The following is a 23,040-nucleotide window of genomic DNA, read 5'->3' on the forward strand; positions in this document are numbered from 1 at the left end:
CCTTGCCGATCCCGTCTCACTCCCCTGTACCTTTTCGCCTGGCACCGCTGCCCTCACCAAGAATACGTTACACACGGAAGATATTTTCCGTGTTGTGGATAGACAGGCCACCCCCCAGAGCGCCGTCTCAGAAGCGTCCGCCAATGTCAAGCAAGCCCATCGATGCTGTCTGCACCATGGCGACGCGCGAGTGCGTTGCGGAGCTTGAGCTCTTCCACCGAGCGCTCCGCATGCTGCACCCTAGCCTACCCCTTTACCTTGGCTGCAGCAGCGAAGTCCGTAGCGCCGCCGAGGCGGCCACCGACGCCACGTCGCAGCTGCGAGCTCTGCACAATGACGCACATATGCGGTGGGTGCGGTGCCTCGACCAGTATGGCCCAGACATCTCACGCACGGCAATGGAGCGCCAGCGCGGCGTGTGGTACCCCGCACGGCACACGGACTTCATGATGGAGAAAGCCAATCTGATGGAGCTGGCCATGACGACAGTAGGGACGAACGCGCCAACCGTAGCGTTCCTTGACTGCGACATCACCCTGCTCCGTGAGCTGCCCTGCATACCGGCAGCTGCGGCTGTTGCCCTGTCACCCCACTGCATTCGCGAAACGGATGAGGCTGTCTTCGGTGCCTTCAACGGCGGCTACGTTGTCGCCAGCACGCCGGAGGTGCTGTGGGAGTGGCGACGGGCCACGCAGACGTCACGCTACTTTGATCAGGCGTCACTGGAGCACGTGGCTGACGTCTTTGAGCGCCGCGCGCAGCTGCACCGACTGCCACCGCAGCACAACTACGGATTCTGGCGCCTCCTTCAGCCGCGCTTCGGTAGTGCCGTAGACGAGGCGAAGCGCTTCTCCATCGCCGCCACGCCGTCAGCAAACGGTCCGCAGCAGCCAACATCAATGGCTCTCCACTACAATGGCGCGCCGCTTTGCTCCCTTCACACACACTTTATGACACCCAACCCTCCGCGGGACGTCCGTCTTTTCAACGCGGTGTTGCGCCGCTGGATGGGGCGCTGCGCTGCCACAAACCCCGTTTGCGCCGCGGTTCTTTCTCGCCTGGGTCGCGCCTAGGAGGCGGGTGCCTGGGCCCGGGGGGAGGGCGCCCGTGGGCCCCCCGCGCGCGGGTGGGGAAGACGCATGCGCCGCCGCCGGCCCCACCCACACGCGAGCACCGGAAACGAGACCCGTTTTTCCAGGCCTTTAGGGGCCCCGGCAACCTGGGCGGCATAGCCGCCGCTAGAAAGCTACAGCTGTGTACCACACAAGGCAACCGCAAAATCTGAGGAAAAGGGGGGAGCAACGAGGGGAAGAACGCAGACACCAACACGAAACGTAGATCTTTAGAGCAGCTGGGATGAGGCACTGGCATGCAAAAGCCCCTTCCCCACGCGCCAAGCAATGGGCACAATTTGTTGCATCGCAGTGCCCGCGAGCAAGGCACACCCCAGAACTTTTGCTTTTACTGCACGCCAAAGAGAAAAAAGCAGGTGAGAAAGCACCAGCCCGATTTCGGCCACCTGGGACCAAGAACCTCGATCGGGAGCTGTTGGCTGTAAAGCAAAAAGGCGCATCCCATCCCAGGGCGCCAAACGACATTAGCCGATGGTACCTGGGAAGAGAGCTTCTGGCACATCCCAAGCAGTAGGAAAACCGTTGTGACACTCTTTTGTTGGCGAAGTAGACATCCGAAGAGCAGAAGCGGCCAGCCACCAATAAAAGCCCACACAGCCGCCTCGCATGCGGAGAAGCCGCCGCCCCTTATGCCATGAAGTTGGTGAAAAATCCTTTTTTGGCCTTTCACCACGCTTTCCGCGAGTGAAATCGGGCAGTATTCCATTTCCACCTGCAATTCTCGCCGGCGCCGTCGTACCCAAAAATGGCAGACGAGAGCGCGCCCACCGAATTCGGCCAGTTGCTGCCCCACCCGTCAAAGGTGTGAAAATCACATGGAAATATAGCCTCGCAAGGCGCCGGCCACTAGCCCAATGGGGCGCCCCTCGCGGCGGCCATGCCGGCTGCTAGATGCCCTTCCATTCCTGGGAAGCTTGCGCCGGAAAAGGGGGCTTTGGCAAGCCCCAAGGAAGCCCACGCGAGCCGCACCGCCGGCACACAAAAGCCGCGAAAACCCAAAGAAGGCGGCGCCAAGAAGCGACAACAGAACGCAGCCCCCAAAACCGCTCTGGAGACCGCCGCCCCCTTCAGAGAAAGGCCCTCCACACCGGTTCAAAAGGCCTTTGAATGACGGGCAAAAAAAAAGGGCCCTTGGCGCCACAAAAAAGGACCCACCCCCTAGCGCGGAGAAACTTGGGGTTCGGCCACCGCAAAAGCCCAGGCGCCGTTTGTTCCCCCAGAGGAAAGCCCAACGCAGAGGGCGCGCAGCCAGGCCCCCATCTAGGAAACCAGGCCTTTTTCTGGAAAAGGCCTTTCGGCATGATAAACCGCTCCGCGCCCGTAAGGAGCAAGAATGGCCGGAAGGGCAAGAGCGCCGCGGCCGGCGAAACCAGCCCACACGGCAACCCAGGCGCGGAGGCCACGGCCCGCCCGGCGAAGCCCCCTACGGCACCCAGGAAAAACGCGGCCCCTTAACGCGACCCAAAAGATTTTCTTTTAGCGGTAGCGACTGGGCCAAAAGGCCCCCGACAAGAAAAAACTAAGTGCATAAACCCAGGCCCGCGGCCACTAAACAAATGAGAAAAGGCAGAACACGAAGAAGAAAAAGCGGACACGACAACGCCACGATGGAATTTAGCATCGCCGCGCAGTTTTCAAGCATTTTTTGTGTTTTTCCCCGCTTTTTAAGTGTTTTTGGCCCCGGAAGCGCCATATGCTAACCACTGGCTCTTGACCCCTTCTGATCTAAGGCGTTGTGGCGCGTTCGGTGCTTTCATTTTTTCTTTTGAACTAAGAAACACCCTTTACTTTTCAAGCTGTGGGCGTCATATAATCACGATATATCCAAAAAAACAAAGTTTCTTTTAGGTTGGTCAAAAAGAGGGCTATGAAAGCAAGAAACGGAACAAATGAGCTGTCTAAAGACGCGCCCGTTTTCGGAAGGCATTAAAGAAGCAAAAGGAGCCACCCACCTAGCTGAGTTTCGTCCGATCCGGGGGTCTCGGTGGTGCTTGTGGGGGCCCGGCTTCGTTTTCGGGTCCTCCAGCTCGCTGCGTGGCCGGTCTTTGGGTGGCATTTGGGCTTGCGAGACGGATCGCTTGCCAAGTGGATTTGCGGAAGGCACCCCCTAAAAAACGGTTGGCGGGAGCCACCAAATCCTTTTGGCGTTAGCCGTCTCTTTTCGGTTCCTCGATGACCTTCGATGGTGAACTGTGTTTCCCCCCAGCGCTTTCTAGACATCTGAAAGGGCCAGGCGCCCCGGCGTTGCTTATTCTTTCGCCCCCTTTCAGTGGTTAGGCGCCGCTGACTATTTTGGCGGCGTTTCCCGAAGCTTACATCCCAATAGGCCGCCGGCATCTATTTTCTCATTTTTTGCTCTTCGCCGGGCCCTTTGGGCGCTTGGGGGCGGCGCCCCCTTTCGGCGTTTGGCAAACGCGGCGGCCACATTTTCCCCCAGGGCCCCCAGATTTACCCGCCCCAGTTTTCTTATAATTTGCTGCGACTTCTGGTGTGTGATCAATCCATTCGTATTCCCTAGTCAGCCTTTCTCACCCAAATGCTGCTTTGCCTCCCTGCTGTCATTTCCTTCCTTGCGCTCTTTTGTTGTCCGGGCACGTGGCCGCACCCCTTGGCCGCCCCCCCCCCGCTTTCCTTTTTTAGGCTGGGGTTTTCGTTGGCGGGCTCTGCCCGACCTATCTCCTCAACCATCTGGGCGCGTTTCCGGCGGCAGCAGGCTTCTTGTGGTGCCCCTTTTCTCTTGGGACCTGTTTTAGCGGGCCCCTTTCGCCGAGACCTCCTTCCGTCCAAGTTTCTGCTCTCCTTCTGCTACCCATGCGCTGCATTTTCTCTTTGTGACTTTGACGGTTGTTCCGCGCTCTCAATTTTCTTAGCTTGTCATTTTTGCGAGGGCCATGGGCAGAATTTGTCCCCATTATGCGGGCGCCTTGTTTTTTCATGTTTCTTGCGGCAGAAGATGCTACGAGGAACTGGTGGCGGGGTTTCAAAGTAGATGCGGGAGCGCCTTGATCGTTGTGGTTCTGACCCTCGGAATAAATCGATTGTGGCGCGCGCGGGCGCCTGGCTTGTGGGGGCCGGGCGTGGTTTTTAGCCCGCTTGCGAATGGGCCCGAAGGGGGGGCTGGCACCGCCAAAGGCCGGGGAACTCGTGAAGCTTGTGGCGAAAAGAAAGCGTTCCCTCCCACACGCAAACTGCAGAAATCCTTTTTAGTGAGCAACCACCGTCTTTCCTGATTCTGGTGATCGTTGAACGCCCAGAAGCCATGTAGAAAAGCACGTGTGACGCTTTTAGAAGGAGAAAACGCCCCGTTTCTGTCCTCTCCTAAAGGAATTCGCATGTGGGGCTTTGCCTCTCTGGAAAAAAAGGATGGGGTGCCGGGGGCACAAAACGGCGTCATCGTTTCTAAAACGGAGGATGAAAAGGTTGAACAAAGTATAAAATAGTTGCGAAGTGACACAGAAATCCACCTTGATTTGAGGGAAACACAAAAATCCAAAACTGGTCTAGTCACACTCGTTTGTCCCGCCCATCACGAAATTGTTGTGGCGATCGGCATTGTTGGCTTTTTTCAGTGATGGTAGCCCTCTGTGGCGTGCAAAACTAAAGTGGCCACTTTTCAGTGGGTGTCGGAATAGAAATTAGGCTGGGTGTGTGACGATTTCGCTTCTTCCGAGCGAGAAGCAGCTCTTTCCCCTTGCGGGCAATGACTCTGGCAGCTGGTAATTTTCGGCACCCTTTCGTTAGAAAATAACTCTTTTTTTCGGATGGTTCTTCTTGGGCGACTGTGATGTGTGTGAGACGAGAAAGCGTGAGGGGAGGAGAAGAACGTGATGTAGGTGGCTGACGCTCCTGCTAGTCGCATGCGCTTGAGCAGCCCTCCTCCACATTTGGGGAGCAAATCTCGCCGCGGCTTCGCTGCGCTCGCGGGTCTCACTTCTCCTGTAAGCAGACTTCTGGCCAGGACCAGCCCTCGTCCCCCGTAGCCGTGCTTGCCCATTGTGTGGAGTGTACTCCGTTCCGCGTTCTCTCCGCTGAGTGCGGCGTGTGCGTGCTGCGGAGGAGAATGGCCCCGTCACAGCTGCCCGTCACAACCCCCGCAGTCGCTCCTTCCTGGTGGACGCGCCGGTAGCCGCTGTCCTTGCCGTGGTAAGGGAACGCTGGCCGGGGAAAGAACTCCCCATCAGGGGTCCTGGGGCCCCGTCGTTGGTGAGCCTGAGTGGGAAGCGGGGGCCATGTCGCCCCCATCCACCCGCCCCGTTGCGAGAATCGTGGGCGGCGATCCGCGCGCCTGCTCGCATAACGGGGAATACGTGCTTCGCAGAAAAGGCACCGCCAGGTTGTCGGCAGCGCGCCGCGTCACCCCCGTGTCGTACCGCCGTCGTCGGCGAAATTGCGTGATAGCTCATCCGCGGGGTTCACCTGGCCGGCGATGTAAAAGAACACCACCTGCACGCGCTCGGTAAAGTAGAGGGCCGTCGTGTACGCGTACAGGCGGTTCAGGCAGTACCCTCTGCCGATGCCGCCGAAGCCGTTGTGCTTCCGCTGCGCCCGCACAATCGCAAAGTGGTCCGTGACCACCGCCATGCGCATGGTCGGGCCCCTTCTCGCAACCAGCCCGTGCGCCATCAGGTACTGCAGGCACAGCATCGCGGCCCGTGGCTCCGCGTGCGCCGAGTGCTTGGCGGTGAAGTATTCATCGTTCGGCAGCGGGTCCGGCACCCGCGTGCGTGGCGAGCCTTCGCCGACGCGACCTTTCGGGTGCAAGTCCGTGGCCCACCTCTGCTGCAGGGCGTCGGTGGTGCCGTTCGCGTACCGCACCACCGCTCCCCACCCGTCGGCCGACGCGTCCGTGAAGCAGATGGCGTCGTACGTGCCATCCTCGTAGGTGGCCGCGGTCCTGTCCGCGATCGTCCACCACTCGTTCTCGACCAGGCGTCCGCCGACCGATTGGAGGCACGCGAGGACGTTCGACCCCACATAGGGCACCTCGTCGTCCCAATCCCGGCCGCGCTCCACGAGCCGAAACATGGCTCGGTACGCCTGCTGCAAGGGGAACGCCTCCGCCGGGTTCAGGCGCGTCGTGTGCATGGCGTACATGACCAGCGACGCCAGGGACGCGAAAGACCGGCATGAGAAGCGCGTCGCTCGGAGCGCCAGTTTCAACTTGGACACCGTCTTGAGCGCGTTGCGTACCACTCACTCGCTCCCGTTCCAATGGAAGTCCTCTCCCAGGAACGTGTTGTCGGCCCGTGCCAAGGATAGCAGCTCCTCGTCCGACATGGCCGCCACGGTCTCCCGATCCGGGGAGGTGAGGAGGTTCGCCGTCCGGATGCGGGCTAGGATGCGCCGCACCGCGGATAGAAACGCACGCTCCTGCCCCTCGCGCGCCGCGATGAGCATGTTGTCCATCATGGTGAAGACCGTCACTGGTGTGTCGATGTCCACGATCGTCCATGTCACCGCCTGCCCCACCGCTACGCTCCATCGTGCGCCGGTGGGCAGCGTGCAGCACCGGTGGAGGACATGGTCGCGTGCGCGGAACACAAACGTGTTCCGCATCTCCTCCGGCAAGGGGATGGCGTCGTAGAACGTCACAAAGTCGAGCTGGAACATGCACCGCGCGTAGCGGAGCTCCTGGCGCCGCCACTGGCGGGTCGGATGCTCCACCTTCGGCAGCTCCTGCTTCGAGACCAGGGCGTTGAGGTGCGGCTCGGTGATCAGCCGTCGTCGGCCTTTCATCTCTGGGACAGAGAACGTGTTCACCCCGCGCACGCCCTCCGGCAGCGGCCGGCGCGAGGCTGGGTGGCGAGGTTGCCAGTCGCAACGCTCGAACTTCCCCATCTCCACCGCTCTCAGAACGTCCGCGAGCGGCAGGGACGCCGTCTTCACCGTGCGTGAAGTGCGCAGGCCCACGAACCGCCTCGGGTTCATGTATTGGATGGCCTGCTCCAGGAACCGCTTCGTGCGGCTGTGCGCCGTGGGCATTTCCCGCACGGCCGCCAGGTCCAGCGGCGTGGTGCGCTTCAGGTGCAGGGGCCACTGCCGCGCGTCGGGCAGCGTCGCCACCGGTGGCAGCCCCTGCATGCGGCGCGTCTCCGCATACAGCTCCGCGTCCGACACCCCCAGGCTCTTCGCCGTCGGTGCCTCCCATCCTAGCTGGTCAATCCTAGGGGGACTTGCGCGGCGCTTTCCTGCGCGGCAACGGCCTCCTTCGTTGGCTGGTGGCCATAGCCCAGGTACCGCTTGAGCGTGTCCGCTCGCGTGTGGCCGGTGATCCGCATGAGGTCCGCCTCGGATACGCCGTTCGCTGCCAGGTAACGGGCGGCGCCCTTCCGGATGGACGGGAGGGCCGCCGCAGGGTTCACGCGGCGCAGCGCTGCTCGCAGCTGATCGCGGAGGCTCGTCACGTCCGCAAACAGGCGCTGCGTTGGGCCTCGGCTCCTCACCAGCTTCAGCAGCAGGGCCGCGTCCTCTCGCTGCAATCGCGTCCCTATCGCATAGGGCCCGCGGAACCTCGCACCCTTTCCATAGCGGATCGTGATACTCACTGAGGCCGTCGGCGAGCTCTCCGAGAGTGCGGAGATGTGCACGTCCTTTTTCAGGAGTGTCCCCAGGTCGCCCGCTCGTGCGGCGCAGTGCCACGCCAGCTTCAGGAAGAGCGCGGCGCGCGGGTGGGTGCGGCAGAGCTCCTTGTAGGCCCTCTGCATTTCCTCCACCCGCAGCGGGGCGGGTGGGTGCGTCTCCGACTCCCTCTCGAAGCGCCTCGTCGCGGTGGCCGCCGCCCGGAACTCCGGTGAGGTCGACAAATCGTATCCGTCCGCCTGGTTTGTGTACAGGGGGAGGTTCAGCAGCGCGCCCTTGACGGACGCCAGGGCCTTGGAGATGGTGGGCCACTGCCAGTTCCGCGCCCGAGCCGCTCGCACGATCAGGTGGATGACCGCCTTTGCCAGGTCGCAGTCCAGCAGGTCGCTCGGCATCGACCGCAGTTCTCGCAACCAGCGTATGTGGCCCGCGCGGACCTCCGGCGACACCGCGGCCCATGCCACCGCGCTGACGTGTGGGGGCCTGTCCGGGTAGATGTACCACCCTCGTGGGCAGGCGCGCCCCCCAGCTCGCCTGCCGTCCCCGTTTTTTAGGGGGAGCGCCGTCTCTCCGTAGAGCGCCGCGTGCTGCTCATGGAGAAGTTCTCCGGGCGCCGTGTCGGGCGGCGTGGTGCTCAGCCCGTCCTCCTCTGCTCGTCCCGCGTCCGCCAGGAAGGGGTCCTTCGCGTGGGTGCCCCTCGGGGCACCAGCTTCCGCGGCCTGCCGGCCGACCGTTGGCGCTGCCAACGTGCGCGAGTCCTCTGCCTGCTCCGCTGCCTCGGCTGCCCGCGGAGGCGCCACCGTGTACACGCCGACCGTCGCCTCGCGCGGTTTCGCCGTCACCGCATAGTGGCCCTCATATGCTCCCTCACGCGCCGACGCCGTTCCTGTGAACCGCGCCCCGAGTTGGAACACCCAGCCTCCTCTGAGGCACCGCGGCAGGCCAGCGTGCGCGACTCCCTGCACGATCAGGAAGTGCTTCGATGTGTCGGACAGCGCGGACTCGTCCAGCAGGCGGGCCTTCCCGTTGCGCGTCGGTTTTCCATACGGGTGCACAGAGAAGCCCATGCGCACCAGGGCGTCCGCCACGTCGGCGGGTTTGCCGGCATCGAATCCGTACGCTCTGGCGCGCCTGCACATCGCCCCCACGGCGAAGGACCAGTGTGCGCCGTCCGCGAAGTTCGCGAGCGCCGATGCCGTGAGCATGTAGCGCAGTTTGCGCCGCGCGGCGGCTGTGGCGGCCGCGTCGTGCGCCTCTATCAGCTCCTCGACACTCCACGCGTGGCCGCCCTCCAGCTCTGGCTCCTCCTGTCGAGGCGCCGTGGTGGGTGGGGGGGCGGGTGATGGCCGCTGCTCCAGCTCCTTCCGCATGGCCGCCGTAAAGGTCTCGGCGGACATCCTCTCCCGCGTAGCGCGGGTGAGGAAGCGGCGCAGTCGGCCCGGCAGGGTGGAGGCATCGCCGATGGGGCAGGCGTAGTGGTGGGAGAAGAACGATGCCACCATGTACAGCCCACAGTCCTCACTGCCGCAAGCCTGTCTCGCGCAGTATCCGTTGGGGATAGCAAGGCGTGGCCACATCGCCTGCAGACCCCGACGCAAGTCGCGTTGTACAGGGTCCGACGGGGCGGAATCAAAGACCGTGAGCGCGTAGGTGCGCTTACCCTCGGCCCGTGTCAGCGCCCCCTCAATCCAGTGGTGCCGGATAAAGAGGGGAAAGTAAAGGACCCCGTGCTTCCGCACCGAGTCCTGAATGCGCGCGATGTGCTGCTGAGTTAGGTTAGGCAACGTGTCGCACGGTAGTACTTTCCCTGGTGGGAGGTAGCGCTGAAGAATCGCGTCCAGTTCCCTGTTGGACGTCTTCCCCGCGCGCAAGTCCCCACCCCACAGTTCCTCTGTGGAGGGCCGGCCCTTCTTCGGGACGCTGTCTTCGTCCCGGCAAGGCCTTCTCAGTTTTTTGTACTTGGGTCGGCCTTGTCCCGTACCGCGCTGGCCGGCTCGTTGGGCCCCACCCCACCGCCATGCCACATGATCTGCGGTGGCGGCTGGCGCGCCCCTCGGCTGCGGTACCCCCCGCTCTTCCGTGCGGGCTGCTGCGGCGGTTCTCGTGGCTAGCTCTGCCGCTGCGAGTGCTTGGCGTACGCCTCCATCTGCTTCTGGGGCTGGTCCATCCGTTGCTCCAGCGCTGTGTAGTCGGCTGCCGCCATCTGCTGTCCGTCCGGACCGTAAATGGGTGCGTGGCCTCCCCCAAGGATGATCAGTGGCTTCGTTGCCCGGAGCAACTTCGCCGCTTCGCTGTCCATGTCCGACGGCTGGTCGCCCCCTCCTTGTAGCCCTGTCGCTGTACTCTCGAGCAGGCGATAGTTCTCTTGGTCCAGTTCCCTTGTCGGGAACAGCGGGTATTCCAGACGCAAGATGCGCTCGGCATATGTGTCGGCGAAGTCCCCGTAGAGGCGCTTTGCCAGGTGCCAGTTGTGGTAGACCGTTTGCTGGAAGGATGGGGCATGTACCATCAGGTGGGTGAGTTCCAGTGTGGCCTTATCCCGGTCTCCCGAGAAGATGGTGTAGGCTGCCAGCATCGTTTCCACCGGGGTCAGCGAACGGGATCGTGCCCGGACGATAAAGCTCTGTCGAATCCGCTCTTCCGTCTCGTCCTCGTCGACCTCCTTCAGTATCCTGGTCCGTGCGCGTTCCACCTGTCGCATGGGGACCTTCCAGGGATAGATTTTACACTCGGAGTCGAACTCGATGGTGCTCACAATCCGTCCCTGGTCGCCCGCGCTCCCCTCGGTGACTGCTCTCTCCATCACCTCCATCAGCACACTCGCCCTGGCACGAAACGTTTCCTCGTCGACGGCCCCCATCTCCCTGAGGCGTCCCAGGTTCTCGATGCATTGCCGCAGCTCTTCTGCCTTCGAATGTTTATAGTCCAAGGACATGGTTCACAGTGATGGTTGGATGTAGGGGTCAATGCAGATCGTTTTTTTTTCCCCCGAAACTATTGTGTGAAAGGCGATGGTGGCGTGGAGGGCGAGAGGGCTTCGCTGCTTCACCAGGTGTCCACCGTTTGCGTGCAGAGCACTCATGCGTGTGCAGGAGAGACGGTGGGAAACGCAGGGAGAGAGGTAGAGTCACCATCCCGCACACAAGGTGGCGTCCACGCGTGTCCGGTGCCGTGCAGCCTGGTCGGCGAGCCGGGCCTCCAGTTCACCTCCGCCCCATCTGGCGGGGCAAAAAACGCATCGAGCTCTGTTGTCCGATTGGCGCGCGCACCCTATATTACCCGACACGCTCTAACCTCGCACGGTTGAGCTTCTGCTGGTCGGCAAGGGGCCTGGAAAAAAAGGAAGTGATCCGTCTTTTGAATCGTGTTGTTCCGCCATATGATATTCAATTGCTCCATTTTGGGGTTATGAGAACATTTTTCCCTTCGCGCCAGGATGCGAACTCAGTGTCGGGCCTCTCCCTGGGGGCTTTTTTTGTAGACAGCCCGTAGGGCGTGTAGGGGGAATTTGTGGGGGGTCGCTTGTGCCTGGTTGTTTTGAAAAAACCCCGCGAAAGGAGCCTTGCGCGTTCTTAAAGGGGCAAGCTTGCGTCATTCCAAGCGTGGATTCGTCTTGAAAACGCCGGTGTGTTACTCTTTTAGCGCCCTCCTTTGGCGCGAAGTTCTGTAAATAAGGGGGGGCTTCGTGCCGCATCCGTTGGCCCGCGGCTGGTCACATTGTACCTTTTTATGCTCGTGGATGAAGCGCTTCCCCCCCCCCTACACACAGAAAAGAGGAGAGCGGCGCTGAGGGTTCCCAATCCATCACTGACCTCAGTACTAACTGAGCCTGTGAGTGCTTCACAAATCGGATGGGACACGGTGTTTTCAGTTAAGCGTGGTCACCCCTGATCCTGTGTTGGCCCCTAAAGCAAATCGAGTGGTAGGTTTGATCGATATCTGGAAGAGGTGAGGACGCTGGAAGCACCGTAGCGCAGTGGAAGCGCGATGGGCTCATAACCCATAGGTCGTTGGATCGAAACCAATCGGTGCTAAAGTTTTCCCCTCCCCCCTTAGGGGAGCTGTTTTGTTTCCCAGCGCAAGTGTAAAGGCAAGATGGTCGAGTGGTCTAAGACGTCACGTTCAGGTCGTGATCTCCCCTGGAGGCGTGGGTTCAAACCCCACTCTTGTCACACTTTTTGCTCTGGCTCACCCCCTTGTGCGGGGTGGGTTCTCGGCCGTCCACCTGGTTCGGGGGGGTCTCCCTCGGGGGCGTCCAGGAAGGGCGTGGGTGGGGTGGAGGAAAGGGTGCGTTTTTTTAGGTGGGGTGGGCAGCGGGCCGTCCGCTTGGCGGGCGCGGGCGGTCTCAGGAAAGGGGGTTGGCGACTCGCGCTGGTTGCCCCTCATGTGGGGGTGGGGTGGCCGTCGTGACGTGGTTGGTTACCTTTTTTTTTTTCGCTGGATGCTACCAACGGCATCCGCGACGCATCGAAAGAGACGTTCTGACGCAGCCGCACAATATCGTCATGAATGGCTGCCTGGCCCGGACTTTTGAGAGGGCAATGCGAGAAAAGAGGGAGGGGGGGAGGGGGGAGGGAGATGCATTTTGCGCGGAGAAGATTTGTCTGCCTTCGGCTGTTCCCTTTCGCGCTGCACTGCACCTCTTTCGTGCTACACATGGGCTTGCGGTGAAGGCCGGCGGGATGATACTTTCCCTGCTGCACACGCGCTTGTCTCTCTGACACCATGGCTACAACCACACCACGCCAGCGCCACCCACCCCACACAGGGCAACCCAACAAAAAGCAGTATGGAGGGAGGAGAGTGGGGGGGGGGGTGGAGGAGGAGAAAAAAAGAGGGGAGCGGGAGACGGTTACTGGTCTCTCCTGTTTGTCGTTTCTCTCTTCCCCCACCCCCCCTCCGTGCGGGTATAAAGAGATGCACACACACACACCATCCACGAACGACAGGGGTGCATAGAGGGGGAGAGGGGAGGGGGATGAGTTTGACTGAGGGTTCACCTCGACAGGAAGCGCAAAGGTACGAGCCAGAAGGAACCGATGAGGCGAGAGGGCGTCCATCGGGTCTCCTCTTTTACTTTTGCCGAGTATGCCCTACACAGGTATTGCATACACCAGGAGAGGGGCGAGACAGCGAGAAGACAGGCATCACATCCATCGAGCGATCGGATGTGAGAGAGGAACACGGAGGGGCGAGGCGAAGGATGGATGGATGGATGGGGTGGGTGGGGAACGGAAACAGGAGAGACAACACCAACGGCACACACACATACACGCACAGAAAACAAACGATGGCGCCCATGTACACATACACACACACATATCCATATATATGTGTGTATGTGTTTATATATACAGGGGTGTGTATATACGTATATAAACATGTACAGGCGCACCAACCGCTGGTGGACAGGGCACATAACCCCCCCCTACCCCCACCACACCCCTTTTTCTTGCTCTTGCCTTCGTGTCGACCCGGATTGGAGAGGCATATCACCACCAATCTGCAGGGAGCGCACCCCACTGGCGCTTGCCAGGTGGTGGTGGGGTGGTTTGCTCCTGCTCCCCAGCCTCCATTTTCCAGGACATGGCATGTGCCTCGCCATCCCGCCTACTTCTTGATCCCGCTGAGATCAAGCGGAACAATGAAGGGTGGCGAGTTGCTATCCTCCGCGTCGTCTGACGAGCTGAGCTCGATGTCGTCGTGAGGCTCAGCCGAGTAGGTGGACTGCTGCATATCGACCTTGGGCTTCGGCGGCAGTGGCGAAGGGGTCGACGAGAGATGTGTGCTCGTGCTGTACGCGTTATTGGCTGGAGCAGGGCGCCATGGAGCCGCCACAGCCGCCGGCACGTCAGCGATCAGCTGACTGGCCTGCTGCAACAGGGCGTAGTTGTGCCCTGAGGTCTGCTTCGACATGAGCTCACACGACGCGTTGCGGCTAACCGTGCTCATTTGTGGGGGGTTATTGTGGCCGCTGTACGTGCTCTGCAGCGGCGGAGCCACCACAGAGGGATACGGCTTCTGTTTGGCCCGCCTTTTCACCACGCTGCGCTGCTCGGCACGCTGATCCCGCTTCTCTTGCTGTATGGCCGTCTCGCGGTAGAGGCGCTCCCAGAACGGCGCCTGCCCTTGCGACTTCTGAAGCGTGCTGCACGCCTGGGTGACGTTCTTGCTTTTCTCCACGTGCCTGGAGGCTGGGGCAGCCTGCGGCCCAGATGTTGTTACGGCGGCTGCCGCATGGACGCCGGGGTGACTAGGCGCTCTATGCAGCGCCACCCCAGGGCCCGGGGTAGGGACTTGTTTCACGAGCCTGCTCGCAGGCGTGGGAGGCGCTGCCGTTGTTCCCGCGGGGAATGGCCTCAAGCCACCCTTCTTATTGGCCGGCGCACGCTTGGTGACGGCGGCGCGCTGCCGGCGCTGGTACGACTCGAGGCGGTGCATGAGTGGGCCAAAGCGTCGGTACTCCTCCAGTTCGCGGTGGATGCGCTCCTTCAGCTCAGCGATTGTCATGTTCTGCGCCGTGTCCGAGGCGTCGACCCCCTCCTCGAGGTTTGGCACCATACCGCCCTCTTTCTGAATCTGCGCGATCTGCCGGCCACGAAGAGAGGCGGACATCTTTTCTTTCTTGAAGCGTGGCGGGCACTGCTTGCTGCTCGTCGATATCGGATTCTCACGTGCGCGGCTTGCATGGTACGGAGGCGTTCTCTGCGGAGAAGAGAGCGGGTTCGTGGTGTTGCGCGGGGGGAGGCTGTGAGGCGCGGCAGGCGGAAGCTGGCGATGTGCCGCGAGTCTACCACCGCCACCGACACCGCGCGAGGGGTTCTGCCGACGCTGCGATGAGGACTGGTAGGAGTCGTAGCTGACATCTACGTGCCGCGCGATTGGGATCGAGGCGGGGGCTGCGCCCGCCGGGACCCCTTCCAGGGATGCCGCGCCACCCTCGCCGTCGACCGCCTCGTCACCGTACAGCAGCTGTTGGCCGCAGTTTAGGAGTCTTTCGATACGGTCGAGTGAGTCCTTGATGTCGTCGATCGATTCTGCGGAGTGGCCATTAACGATGCCGTTGGCTGGCGCGGCGGCGGTCTTTGCGTACATCATGGCCGAGAAAGGGCCTATATGCGGAAGCTGTGGTGGGAGGAAGGGGGGCGATAGCGGAAAGAGCGACTGCACAGCCGCACAAGTACACGCACACAGAATCAACAAAGCCAAGCAGTGTAGGCAAAAAAGTGGCAGAGTGAAGACGTAAGACACACACGCACAGACACAGGAGAGAGGGGGTGGGAGGAGCCGAGTGTGTGTGTGTGTGTATAGCTACTCGAAAGACCCAAACGGAATAGGGAGAGGGGAGAGCGCGCGCGCAAGATCAACGCAACGCGGCTGAGAGGAGCGCCGGATGGCACACGCGGCCTCGACTTGGTATGAATATCGCACACGTGTTTCTTTGCACTCTGGCCGAATACTTGCGCGCCTTGCCTGTGTGTGTGTGTACGTTCGCAGAGATGCGGACGAGAGCACAACAGGCAGGTGATTTACACTCGAACGGGTGGGCAGGACCACACAGCCACAACACACTCACACAGGCAGTTGAAGACGTCGGAGGTAGGAGCGTGCAAGGGTGTCCCTTATCGTGTCTCCGTCTTGGATCTCTCCCTCTCTCTCTATACACACGAAGGCTTACGCCGCTGTAGAAGAGGACGTGAACTAGTCGTTTCCTGTATGAGCAGTAGCCGTGATGACAGGGCGCTAGTGGGTTGTCAGGCTGCGCGGGGGGGGGAGGGGAGGGGCGTAAAAGAGCGGTGGAAGTAACGTGGAGACGTGTGAGCGATAGGGTGGGGGTGGGGGTGGGGGAAGAGAGCTGCATACCAAGGAGGGGGAGGGGCCGACAGAGAGCAGCGACCCCATGCTTATGGCCACCATACTAGACGTCTAGGGCACGGGCGGGAGGAGTCTGGTGAGTGCGCGTGTGCGCCCTTCTATGCACGCTGCCCGACTGTAACAGTTCCTTCTTTCGCGTACACAGGGGGCACCCACGCAGCGTACGAACACACAATCGGCTGTGACACAAGACTGCGATGACGGCGACACAGGCGCTACTTGCTAAGGGCGTTCACGCAGCTCTTCAGGAGAGGGAGATCTTCCTGGAACATGAGCAGCTTCGCCTGCACGCGCGTCACCGCGAGGGCCAGCTGCTCTCGTTCGAAGGCACGAACAGCATCCTCGGCAGAGCCAAAGCCGGCTTCCTGCGCCGTTCGCACGGCGTCCTTGCGGAGCTCATCGTACTCGGTAGAGCACCTCTTCGCCAGCTCCCGCACCTTCGCTAACGAAAGCGGCAGGGCCTCAGAGGCGCTTGCGGAATCGACCTCCGGCAAGACACGTGCGAGAACGTACGCGCGCCGCGGGCTGCGGATGCCAAGGCCGTCGCATAGAGTCAGCAGTCCGTCCGAAAAGGTGACGGGCGCGCTGCCCTTCGCCGTCTCTTCGTGTGTGGCGTCACGCGTGGCTGGCGCTGCCGAAGAGGTCGGCGCTGGTGCGGCAGGCCGTATTCCGCCCCGCTCTCGTGCATCTGCGCCTTGGGTCAGCGCCTCTCCCACCTCTGTCCCAGGCAGCTGTAAGTCCTTCACGTTGTTGACAAACATAAGCGCTGCTTCGCCGCCGAGGAGCTGCGTGAGTGTGCGGTGCCACCGCTTTCGGCGCTCTTCGCGCCGCACCGCGTCGGCCCGGTCGCGCAGGTGGCGACGGTTCGTGCTGTTTTTGGACGCGACGTGCATCATGCCACTCACGGCAATGGACGCCGTGGCCGGCTTCGGAGTGCAGCTCGCAGATCCGTCCGCCCCTAGTCGCAGTTTCGTTCGGAGAATCGATTGCTTGGGTGATGGGGCCAGTGCCGCCACGCGTGGCGATCGCGGCTGAACGATTGTGCTCTTGTACTTGGATAGCATCGCCGCCAAGGAGGGAATCAAGCGCGCGCCGGAGTCGCTGTCGCACCCTTGCCCACGAATGGCCTCCCTGGACTTGGCGAGCCTCGTAGCGTGCTGCAATGCTCGGCGACCCTGCGGCGTCGATGTGATCCACCGCACTCGTGCCTCATCAGTCAGTGCATCCCACTGCTTGTCCGCTGCTGTCTGCAGCTCCACGATCCCAGCGGTGGCGCGCGGGATCTGCGGTATGGGGGAGCGATGGGCCAGCATCGCAGGTGTGCCGGAGGATATTGCTGCCGCCGAGGCTTCAGACTCGCCGGCGTCGCCCATCATCAGCGGATCCCATTCCCATACAGGGCTGCCAGGGCGCTGGCAGACGGCGTCGCGCTGGTGGACAAGGTGCGTCAGGAAAGCGGACTTGCCGTAGGAGAGCGCGAGTCGCGCGGCTGTTTGCACGTCCGCTGAAACCGTGTCCGGCACGATAGCCCCCTCATGGTTCAATGCCCGTGAGCGCGGCCCCTGCGCCTTGGCGTGAGCCGGTGGCGAAACTGGTCCAGGAGGAGACGACTGTGACGGCTGACGCTTGCGGCTCGCGCGCGCTGTGAGAACGGCCTCTGTGATACGCTGAGCCGTACGCACCTCACTCGATGTAGCGGCGGTGTCACCTGCGGCAGACACTGCACATGTGGGGGCCCCACCAGCCCCCGCAACGCGCACTGGCACATACATGCGCACGGCGCGCACGGCACACACACGCGTGGCCCGCATGGCTTCTATGGGTAGACTTGACAGAGAGAAGCAGCGAAAAAACGGTACTGCACGCGCCGCAAAGAGCCGCCAGCACTTCCCCTCCTCTCCTCCTCCACACACAATTAGACGGAGGAAACGATGATATGCCCCGTTGTGGGTGTCTGTGTGTGTGTGTGTTACGGGGAATATCGACGAAGTAGAGCGCCAGAAAAGCGATGCGTAGAGAAGCACCGCAACGGCTACCGGCAGCAGCCTGAACAACTACGAAGATAGCTTCGCGAAACCGTCCTTGATGAAAGTACTCGGTGATGAGGGGAGGGCGTCCGTGAGAGGGCTGCTGCGAAAGGGAGCGAGAGAGCGAACCAAGGGGGGTTGGGTGGGAGGCATGGCCGCAGGCGGCGACAAAGAAGCAACGCACAGCCACAGCCGCAGTCGCAGGTGGGAGGCAGCGAGCACGGAGGCCACTTTTCTATGGGCGATCAACTTGCAGGAATCAACCGGCAGCGAGTGATGTATGAAGGGAGCAATCAAGATGGGGAGGGAGGCGGGCAGAAGCTTTGGTGCGTCGTGTGGCTGTAATAGGATGTGTGTATGTGTCGGTGTGAGAGGGGACAACCGTGTCCAAGATGGTGGCGGCGTACTTGTCAACGCTGTGCTTCGTTGATGGACGGCAACTACAAAGGTTGACTAAGGGAAGGGGTGGGGGTGGGGGGCTGCAAGACCAAAGAAGGGCGCTTGAAAGCCAGTCATGCAGAGACACCCTTATTCCTACATCCGTAGGGGGGAGGAGACGGGAGGAGAGAGAGGGTGAGAGGGAGGTAGGCGTCATTCAAGCCGAAGAGACGCTGCCAGACGCCATCCAGCTTCCCGCACATGGGGCGAGTGGGGTGGGGGGAGGGGGGATTGGGGTGTGATGCGCCTGTATCTGCGAGGAACGATGACCTGCCGGGTACACGCCCATCAGCACGCACTCCCTTCATCTATCTGCTGGAGAGGCCAAAGGCACCCTTCTCATTTCTCCCGATTGCCTGCCATTCAATGCGCATGCGCAGCGGGACGGAGGAGACGGAGCCGGGATGGGCTGGACGAGCACAGTTGTGCGTGCGCCGGTGTCGGAGAACCGAATGCCCCATTCGAAACGACGAGGGGAGGGGGTGACTCCTGGAGAGGTCGGCCGAGGGAGAAGACCGCGGGTGTGTCGCATCCGCACCTCTCCTTCACGGCGAACGTGCCGTCAACTACAGTCGGTGGCGCTCATTCCTTCATTCCCTCGCCCACGCCATGCAGGAGGTGTGTGTGTGTGTGTGGGGGCCGACAGACAGAGATGCGAACCTCAGGCTATCTCCACAGCAACGGCAACGGCGGCGGCTTGCCGCCCACAAGACGGCGCACATACTTCCCCCTTTCCCTCTCTGTTGTCTGCCCCGGGAAGGGGGTGGGTGGGTAGAGCGTCTGCCACCGAGCATACAGGCAGGCACACATAGAGAGCGCCAACAAAGGCGCACTGAGCTCCCCACCCCCCGACAAGGCACAGCGGATGGCGCGCACGCACACACACACAATGCGCACTGGTAGGGTGCATCTGCGAAACTTTTCAAGAGGACTGCGTGCGCAACTTAAGAACACAAACAGGGGCGTTGCGTCCGGAGCGGGCTAGCCGTGATCGCGACCTGGACGTCGGCGACCACCCCCCCCGCTACCGAAGCCAGCACCACTACCACCACCACCGCTAGCGCCGACTCCAATGCCGGTACCGCCTTCTCGCCGCAAGCGCCGTCGGTTAGCCATTCCAGCTCCGCCGCCACTGCCTTGTGGAGCGCCAGGACCGCCACTCCCTCCACCGCGGTGAGGGTTACGGTGCGTATTCATAGGACAGTCTTTCACTGTGTGGCCCTCCTGGTCACACAAGAAGCAGCGACGATGGGGGCCGCCGCCGCCGCCGCGCCCGCCACTGTCCAAGGTGCCAGTAGGTTGCCCCGGCTCTTGAATCTCGCCAAGGGCTTTGTGCAGAACGCTGTGCTGCGGGCCTGGACAGTCCGGTGCGAGGTGGCCGGGGTCAAAGCAGCCGACCCGGTAGCAGGTTGCGCTGCGGTTGAAGGTAGGGTCATCGGCGCGCTCCACGACCATTTTGTCCAGGATGCGCTTCGACACGGCGTCGCGGTCGTAGCGCTCCTGGATGGGGTGCCCGAGCGGGCAGCGTGGGCCAAGCGGGCAGAAGCCGGCGAGGTAGTGGGGGCACGCCGATTCGCGCTTCACGTGCCGAAGACGGCATTTGGGGCCCATCGGGCAGAAGCCGCGGCGGTACGCGGCGCATTCCGGCTGCGACTCGTTCAGCTTCGTGTGCAGAAAAGGGCACTCCGGGTTGGTGCACTCGCCTACGCGCTCGAAGAAGGCGCACTGGGGGACATAGCGGTTGTCGTACTCGTGAAGGTACAGGCAGTTGTCTCCGTTCACACAGGCACCACGCAGCCAGTGCTTGCATACCTTTGTCTGGACGGTACGGTAAGCGGAGATGATGTGGCGCTGCGGGCAGGTGTCGCCGAGACGGCAGCGGCCGCGCTGGAAGTCCTGGCATATTTCCAGCTTCTTCTCCGTGCGGGGTTTCTCCTTGGGCAGCACGTCTTCGAAGTCGAAGTGTGTGCCGGCGGCATCGTCTACGAACATCTTTGCCGAGGTAAGTTGCCCTTCCTCCGCCTATGTCTACACTCACTCACGCGCACAGCTCACGTGTGCCAAGTAGCGTAAGGCCGGTCGAGCTCAACGGCTTCGGTGTGCGCTAGAGTCACACCAGAGGTGTACTGGTGCTTTTTTCTTCCTCCTGCTGTAAGGAAAGGGGCAGAGAGAGAGAAGCGGGCGGTGGCGATGCGCGTGTAGGCGTGTGCGTATATGGTTCAATGTTGTGAATGTTGCGTGTGTGTGTGTGAAGGGGAGGAGGGGAAGAGAGCCATTGTGAGGCGAGCAGAGATGATGGCGACAGAGAACCGCGCAGATGGAGGAAGGTCGGGGGACAGAGGACGAGAGCACCAAAGGATGATGGCCACAGATGGGGTACCCATACCGAAGGCGGTGAGGAAAGAGGCGCAGCGGCGGAGGAGAGGCGCTATGTGGAAAAGGGTGAGAGCGCGGCACAGAAAGGCTCTGCTCCTGGCGGTTGCCCGACGGACGGGGAGAGCATATTGTCTCCCCCACCGCCACCTCCCCTTCTCCGCTTCTGCTTTTCATTCATCCAGCCGCAGGGGCACATCAAGACACGCGAATGGGTGCTATCACCAACAGGCGTGACGCCCCCCCTCCCATAAACAACAACACAATGCACGACGTCCCTTTTTCATGACGCCTGACGTTCCTCCCCCCTCTCCTCTTCATCGCCTTTCCTCATACAGCGAGGCGTCGTACACAAAGGACAGGTCGCTCAGGAGCGTTCCAGTCGCTGAACGCGCCGACGCGGCGCTCCCCGAGCGGACGTGCACGCTCCATCTCGTACGTCCCCCCGAGAGGTGGCATATTCCCACCCCCTCCCTCCCCGCTGATTTATTCAGCTTCGCCCAAGTCTCCGACCTCTGCGTCTGCAGGGGCGGCGGCGGCGGTGCCAGAGACGCGGTCGAACGCTAACATCGGGCTTTGGGTGAAGTAATGGTAGAGGAAAAGCCTCAGCTGAGAAATCCGCGCCACGGGGGAGTGGAGGACACCGTCATCCACGCGCTTTCGATGAATATCACATCGTATCGAGAAGAACTCATCTTCTCGCATCCCCGAAGGTACCGTCGCCGCGTCGCCATGGTGCCCATGACTCGCTTCAAGAAGTTCAGCGTTGTCATCGGCAGCCGCGTTTCCGAGAATGGAGTTGACGACGATGTCCGGTGCACAGAGTCTCTCAGGCTCGCTTGCCGCGTGCGGGATCGAAGACGACGACGAATTCGTTTCCGAGAAGGCCGCCGCTCCACCCACACACGCACGACGGAGGAGGAGCTCCATCGATGCCGCCATGCATCGCCGCTGTGCTTCTGGGAGGCGATCCTGCTCCTGTTTGTCGCTTCCTTCTGCAGTCACCACAGCAGAGGGAGCTGTTGCTGCGCTCTGGGTATCCGTCATCTCCGTTGCCCCCACTGCAGCAGACTGCGCGCCTGCTCTATCCGTGTTGCCGTCCTCAGCGCTGGCACTGGCCACGGCTGCGCGGAGCTGCGCGAGTTTGGCGGAGGCTAGATGTGTGAACTTGATGTGCACCTGCGCTGAAGTATGCCGTAGACTTTCCAGGTGGCAGTCACGGTGCTCGAGGTACGGGATGATCACCGCTTCCACGTAGGCTGTGATGGCGAGCAACACTGCCCTTTGCGCTTTCTCAGCACCACCTAAACCTGTCGCCGGCGCTATGAGATGGTCACGGAGGACATCCCGGCAGAGGCGCCACGTGAAGATACACCGCGGCAGTGCACGAAGGCGGCCAAGCGTCACCTCGAGCAGCATGCGGTACACCAAAGCCCCGGCCACGTGCCGGCGGGCTGGCAAGTCCTCGACAGCGGTGGAGGAGTTAGCGCTGAGGCATAGGAGCAGCATGCGAGCCAAGTCTGGTTCTTCCTCCGCAAACGATTTAGAAAACGGCGATGCGGGTGAGGTTGGACTCAGACGGCGCACGACATCTGCGATCATGCCAGGATGAACCTTCTCGGTACTCTGCGTCCATGATGATGCCTCCGCCGTCTCTGCGCCACCGGCGCTGTGGAAAAGCGCTGCTATGTGACACCACTGGCGCACCCGCCAAGCGAAGGCGGAGCTGTCCATGCGCGTGAGGTCAGACATCCGCATCGCCTCACGCGCCTCATACGCCTTAGCGGGGGCGGCGGGCCGTCGGTGCAGACGCAAGGTCAAGTGATGCAGATGGCGCTGAGCGTCCTGCCAGAGGGCCCACTGCGGAATCGGATCGCTGGCGGACTTCCTCATCCTTGGCCGCATTCTCTGCTCATCATCACGGCCGGAGAGCGCGGCCGACGCAATCGAACCGCTGGGGCCGGCACTGCCAGTGGTGCTTAAACGATCATCGACTGTGCCTCCATCTATTGCGGTTGCCACCACTTCAGTCACGGCGGTGTTGGGGTCGTCCGTCAGCCAGGCAAGAGTAGCCCCCAACGCATTCAGCGCCTTGAGATGCACGAGCACTGTTTCGAACCACTCTCGCCGTGCCGCCTTTGGCACCATCCCACGTTGTTGCCACAGCTCCTGATAGCTTTCTGTGAGCGTTGTCACGTAGGCTGCGTGTGCAGCGTTGACAGCGGCCGTTGTGTGCGACGTGGCAGATTCTGCCATGTGGTCGCCGCTGCTGGATGCAGCTGCCCGAGCCAGTCGAGAGGATGCAGCCAGGTAGCGGTAGCTAACAGCGCTGAGGGTGCGCTGAAAGAGCGTCGGGTGTCGTCCAACGCGTCGTGTGTGCGCTGAATCCTCCGTGCACGGCACGAACGGCGAAGACTCGACGCCGCGAGCAGCGGCAGAGGAGGAGAGGAGCGGGCTGGGCGTAACCATCTTGCGCATCAGTGGTGCTTGCGTCCGGAAAGGGGGCGAGGTCCGCGTAATAGCTGAGATGGGTTCAGCTTCTCCAGATGCCCTGGTGAAATGTGGGCAGATGAGCAAGGTGCCTGGGGTAGGGTAAGAGGCGGAGAGGGGGGAGG

The 23,040-nt window shown here is 61.8% G+C and overlaps 5 protein-coding genes across 5 annotated transcripts; all 5 read right to left on the reverse strand.

Annotated features, from left to right (window-relative positions):
• Positions 1 to 7,282: 7,282 nt before the first annotated feature.
• Positions 7,283 to 9,214, reverse strand: LSCM1_07591 (uncharacterized protein; the record flags this gene model as incomplete). Its single annotated transcript, XM_067324956.1, has 1 exon — positions 7,283 to 9,214. One exon carries the CDS (start codon positions 9,212 to 9,214, stop codon positions 7,283 to 7,285), a length of 1,932 nt encoding a protein of 643 aa, XP_067180801.1.
• Positions 9,215 to 13,322: 4,108 nt separating this feature from the next.
• On the reverse strand, positions 13,323 to 14,810 carry LSCM1_07592 (uncharacterized protein; the record flags this gene model as incomplete). The annotated part of the gene is made up of 1 exon (XM_067324957.1): positions 13,323 to 14,810. One exon carries the CDS (start codon positions 14,808 to 14,810, stop codon positions 13,323 to 13,325), a length of 1,488 nt encoding a protein of 495 aa, XP_067180802.1.
• A 992-nt stretch (positions 14,811 to 15,802) lies between these two features.
• On the reverse strand, positions 15,803 to 17,398 carry LSCM1_07593 (uncharacterized protein; the record flags this gene model as incomplete). The annotated part of the gene is made up of 1 exon (XM_067324958.1): positions 15,803 to 17,398. One exon carries the CDS (start codon positions 17,396 to 17,398, stop codon positions 15,803 to 15,805), a length of 1,596 nt encoding a protein of 531 aa, XP_067180803.1.
• Positions 17,399 to 19,033: 1,635 nt separating this feature from the next.
• LSCM1_07594 (uncharacterized protein) lies at positions 19,034 to 20,044 on the reverse strand (the record flags this gene model as incomplete). The annotated part of the gene is made up of 1 exon (XM_067324959.1): positions 19,034 to 20,044. One exon carries the CDS (start codon positions 20,042 to 20,044, stop codon positions 19,034 to 19,036), a length of 1,011 nt encoding a protein of 336 aa, XP_067180804.1.
• An 867-nt stretch (positions 20,045 to 20,911) lies between these two features.
• On the reverse strand, positions 20,912 to 22,903 carry LSCM1_07595 (uncharacterized protein; the record flags this gene model as incomplete). The annotated part of the gene is made up of 1 exon (XM_067324960.1): positions 20,912 to 22,903. The coding sequence occupies one exon, from the start codon at positions 22,901 to 22,903 to the stop codon at positions 20,912 to 20,914; it is 1,992 nt and encodes a 663-aa protein (XP_067180805.1).
• Positions 22,904 to 23,040: the final 137 nt, after the last annotated feature.

This window comes from Leishmania martiniquensis, chromosome 9, assembly GCF_017916325.1.
Source record: "Leishmania martiniquensis isolate LSCM1 chromosome 9, whole genome shotgun sequence".
NCBI classification, from domain to species: Eukaryota; Euglenozoa; class Kinetoplastea; order Trypanosomatida; family Trypanosomatidae; genus Leishmania; species Leishmania martiniquensis.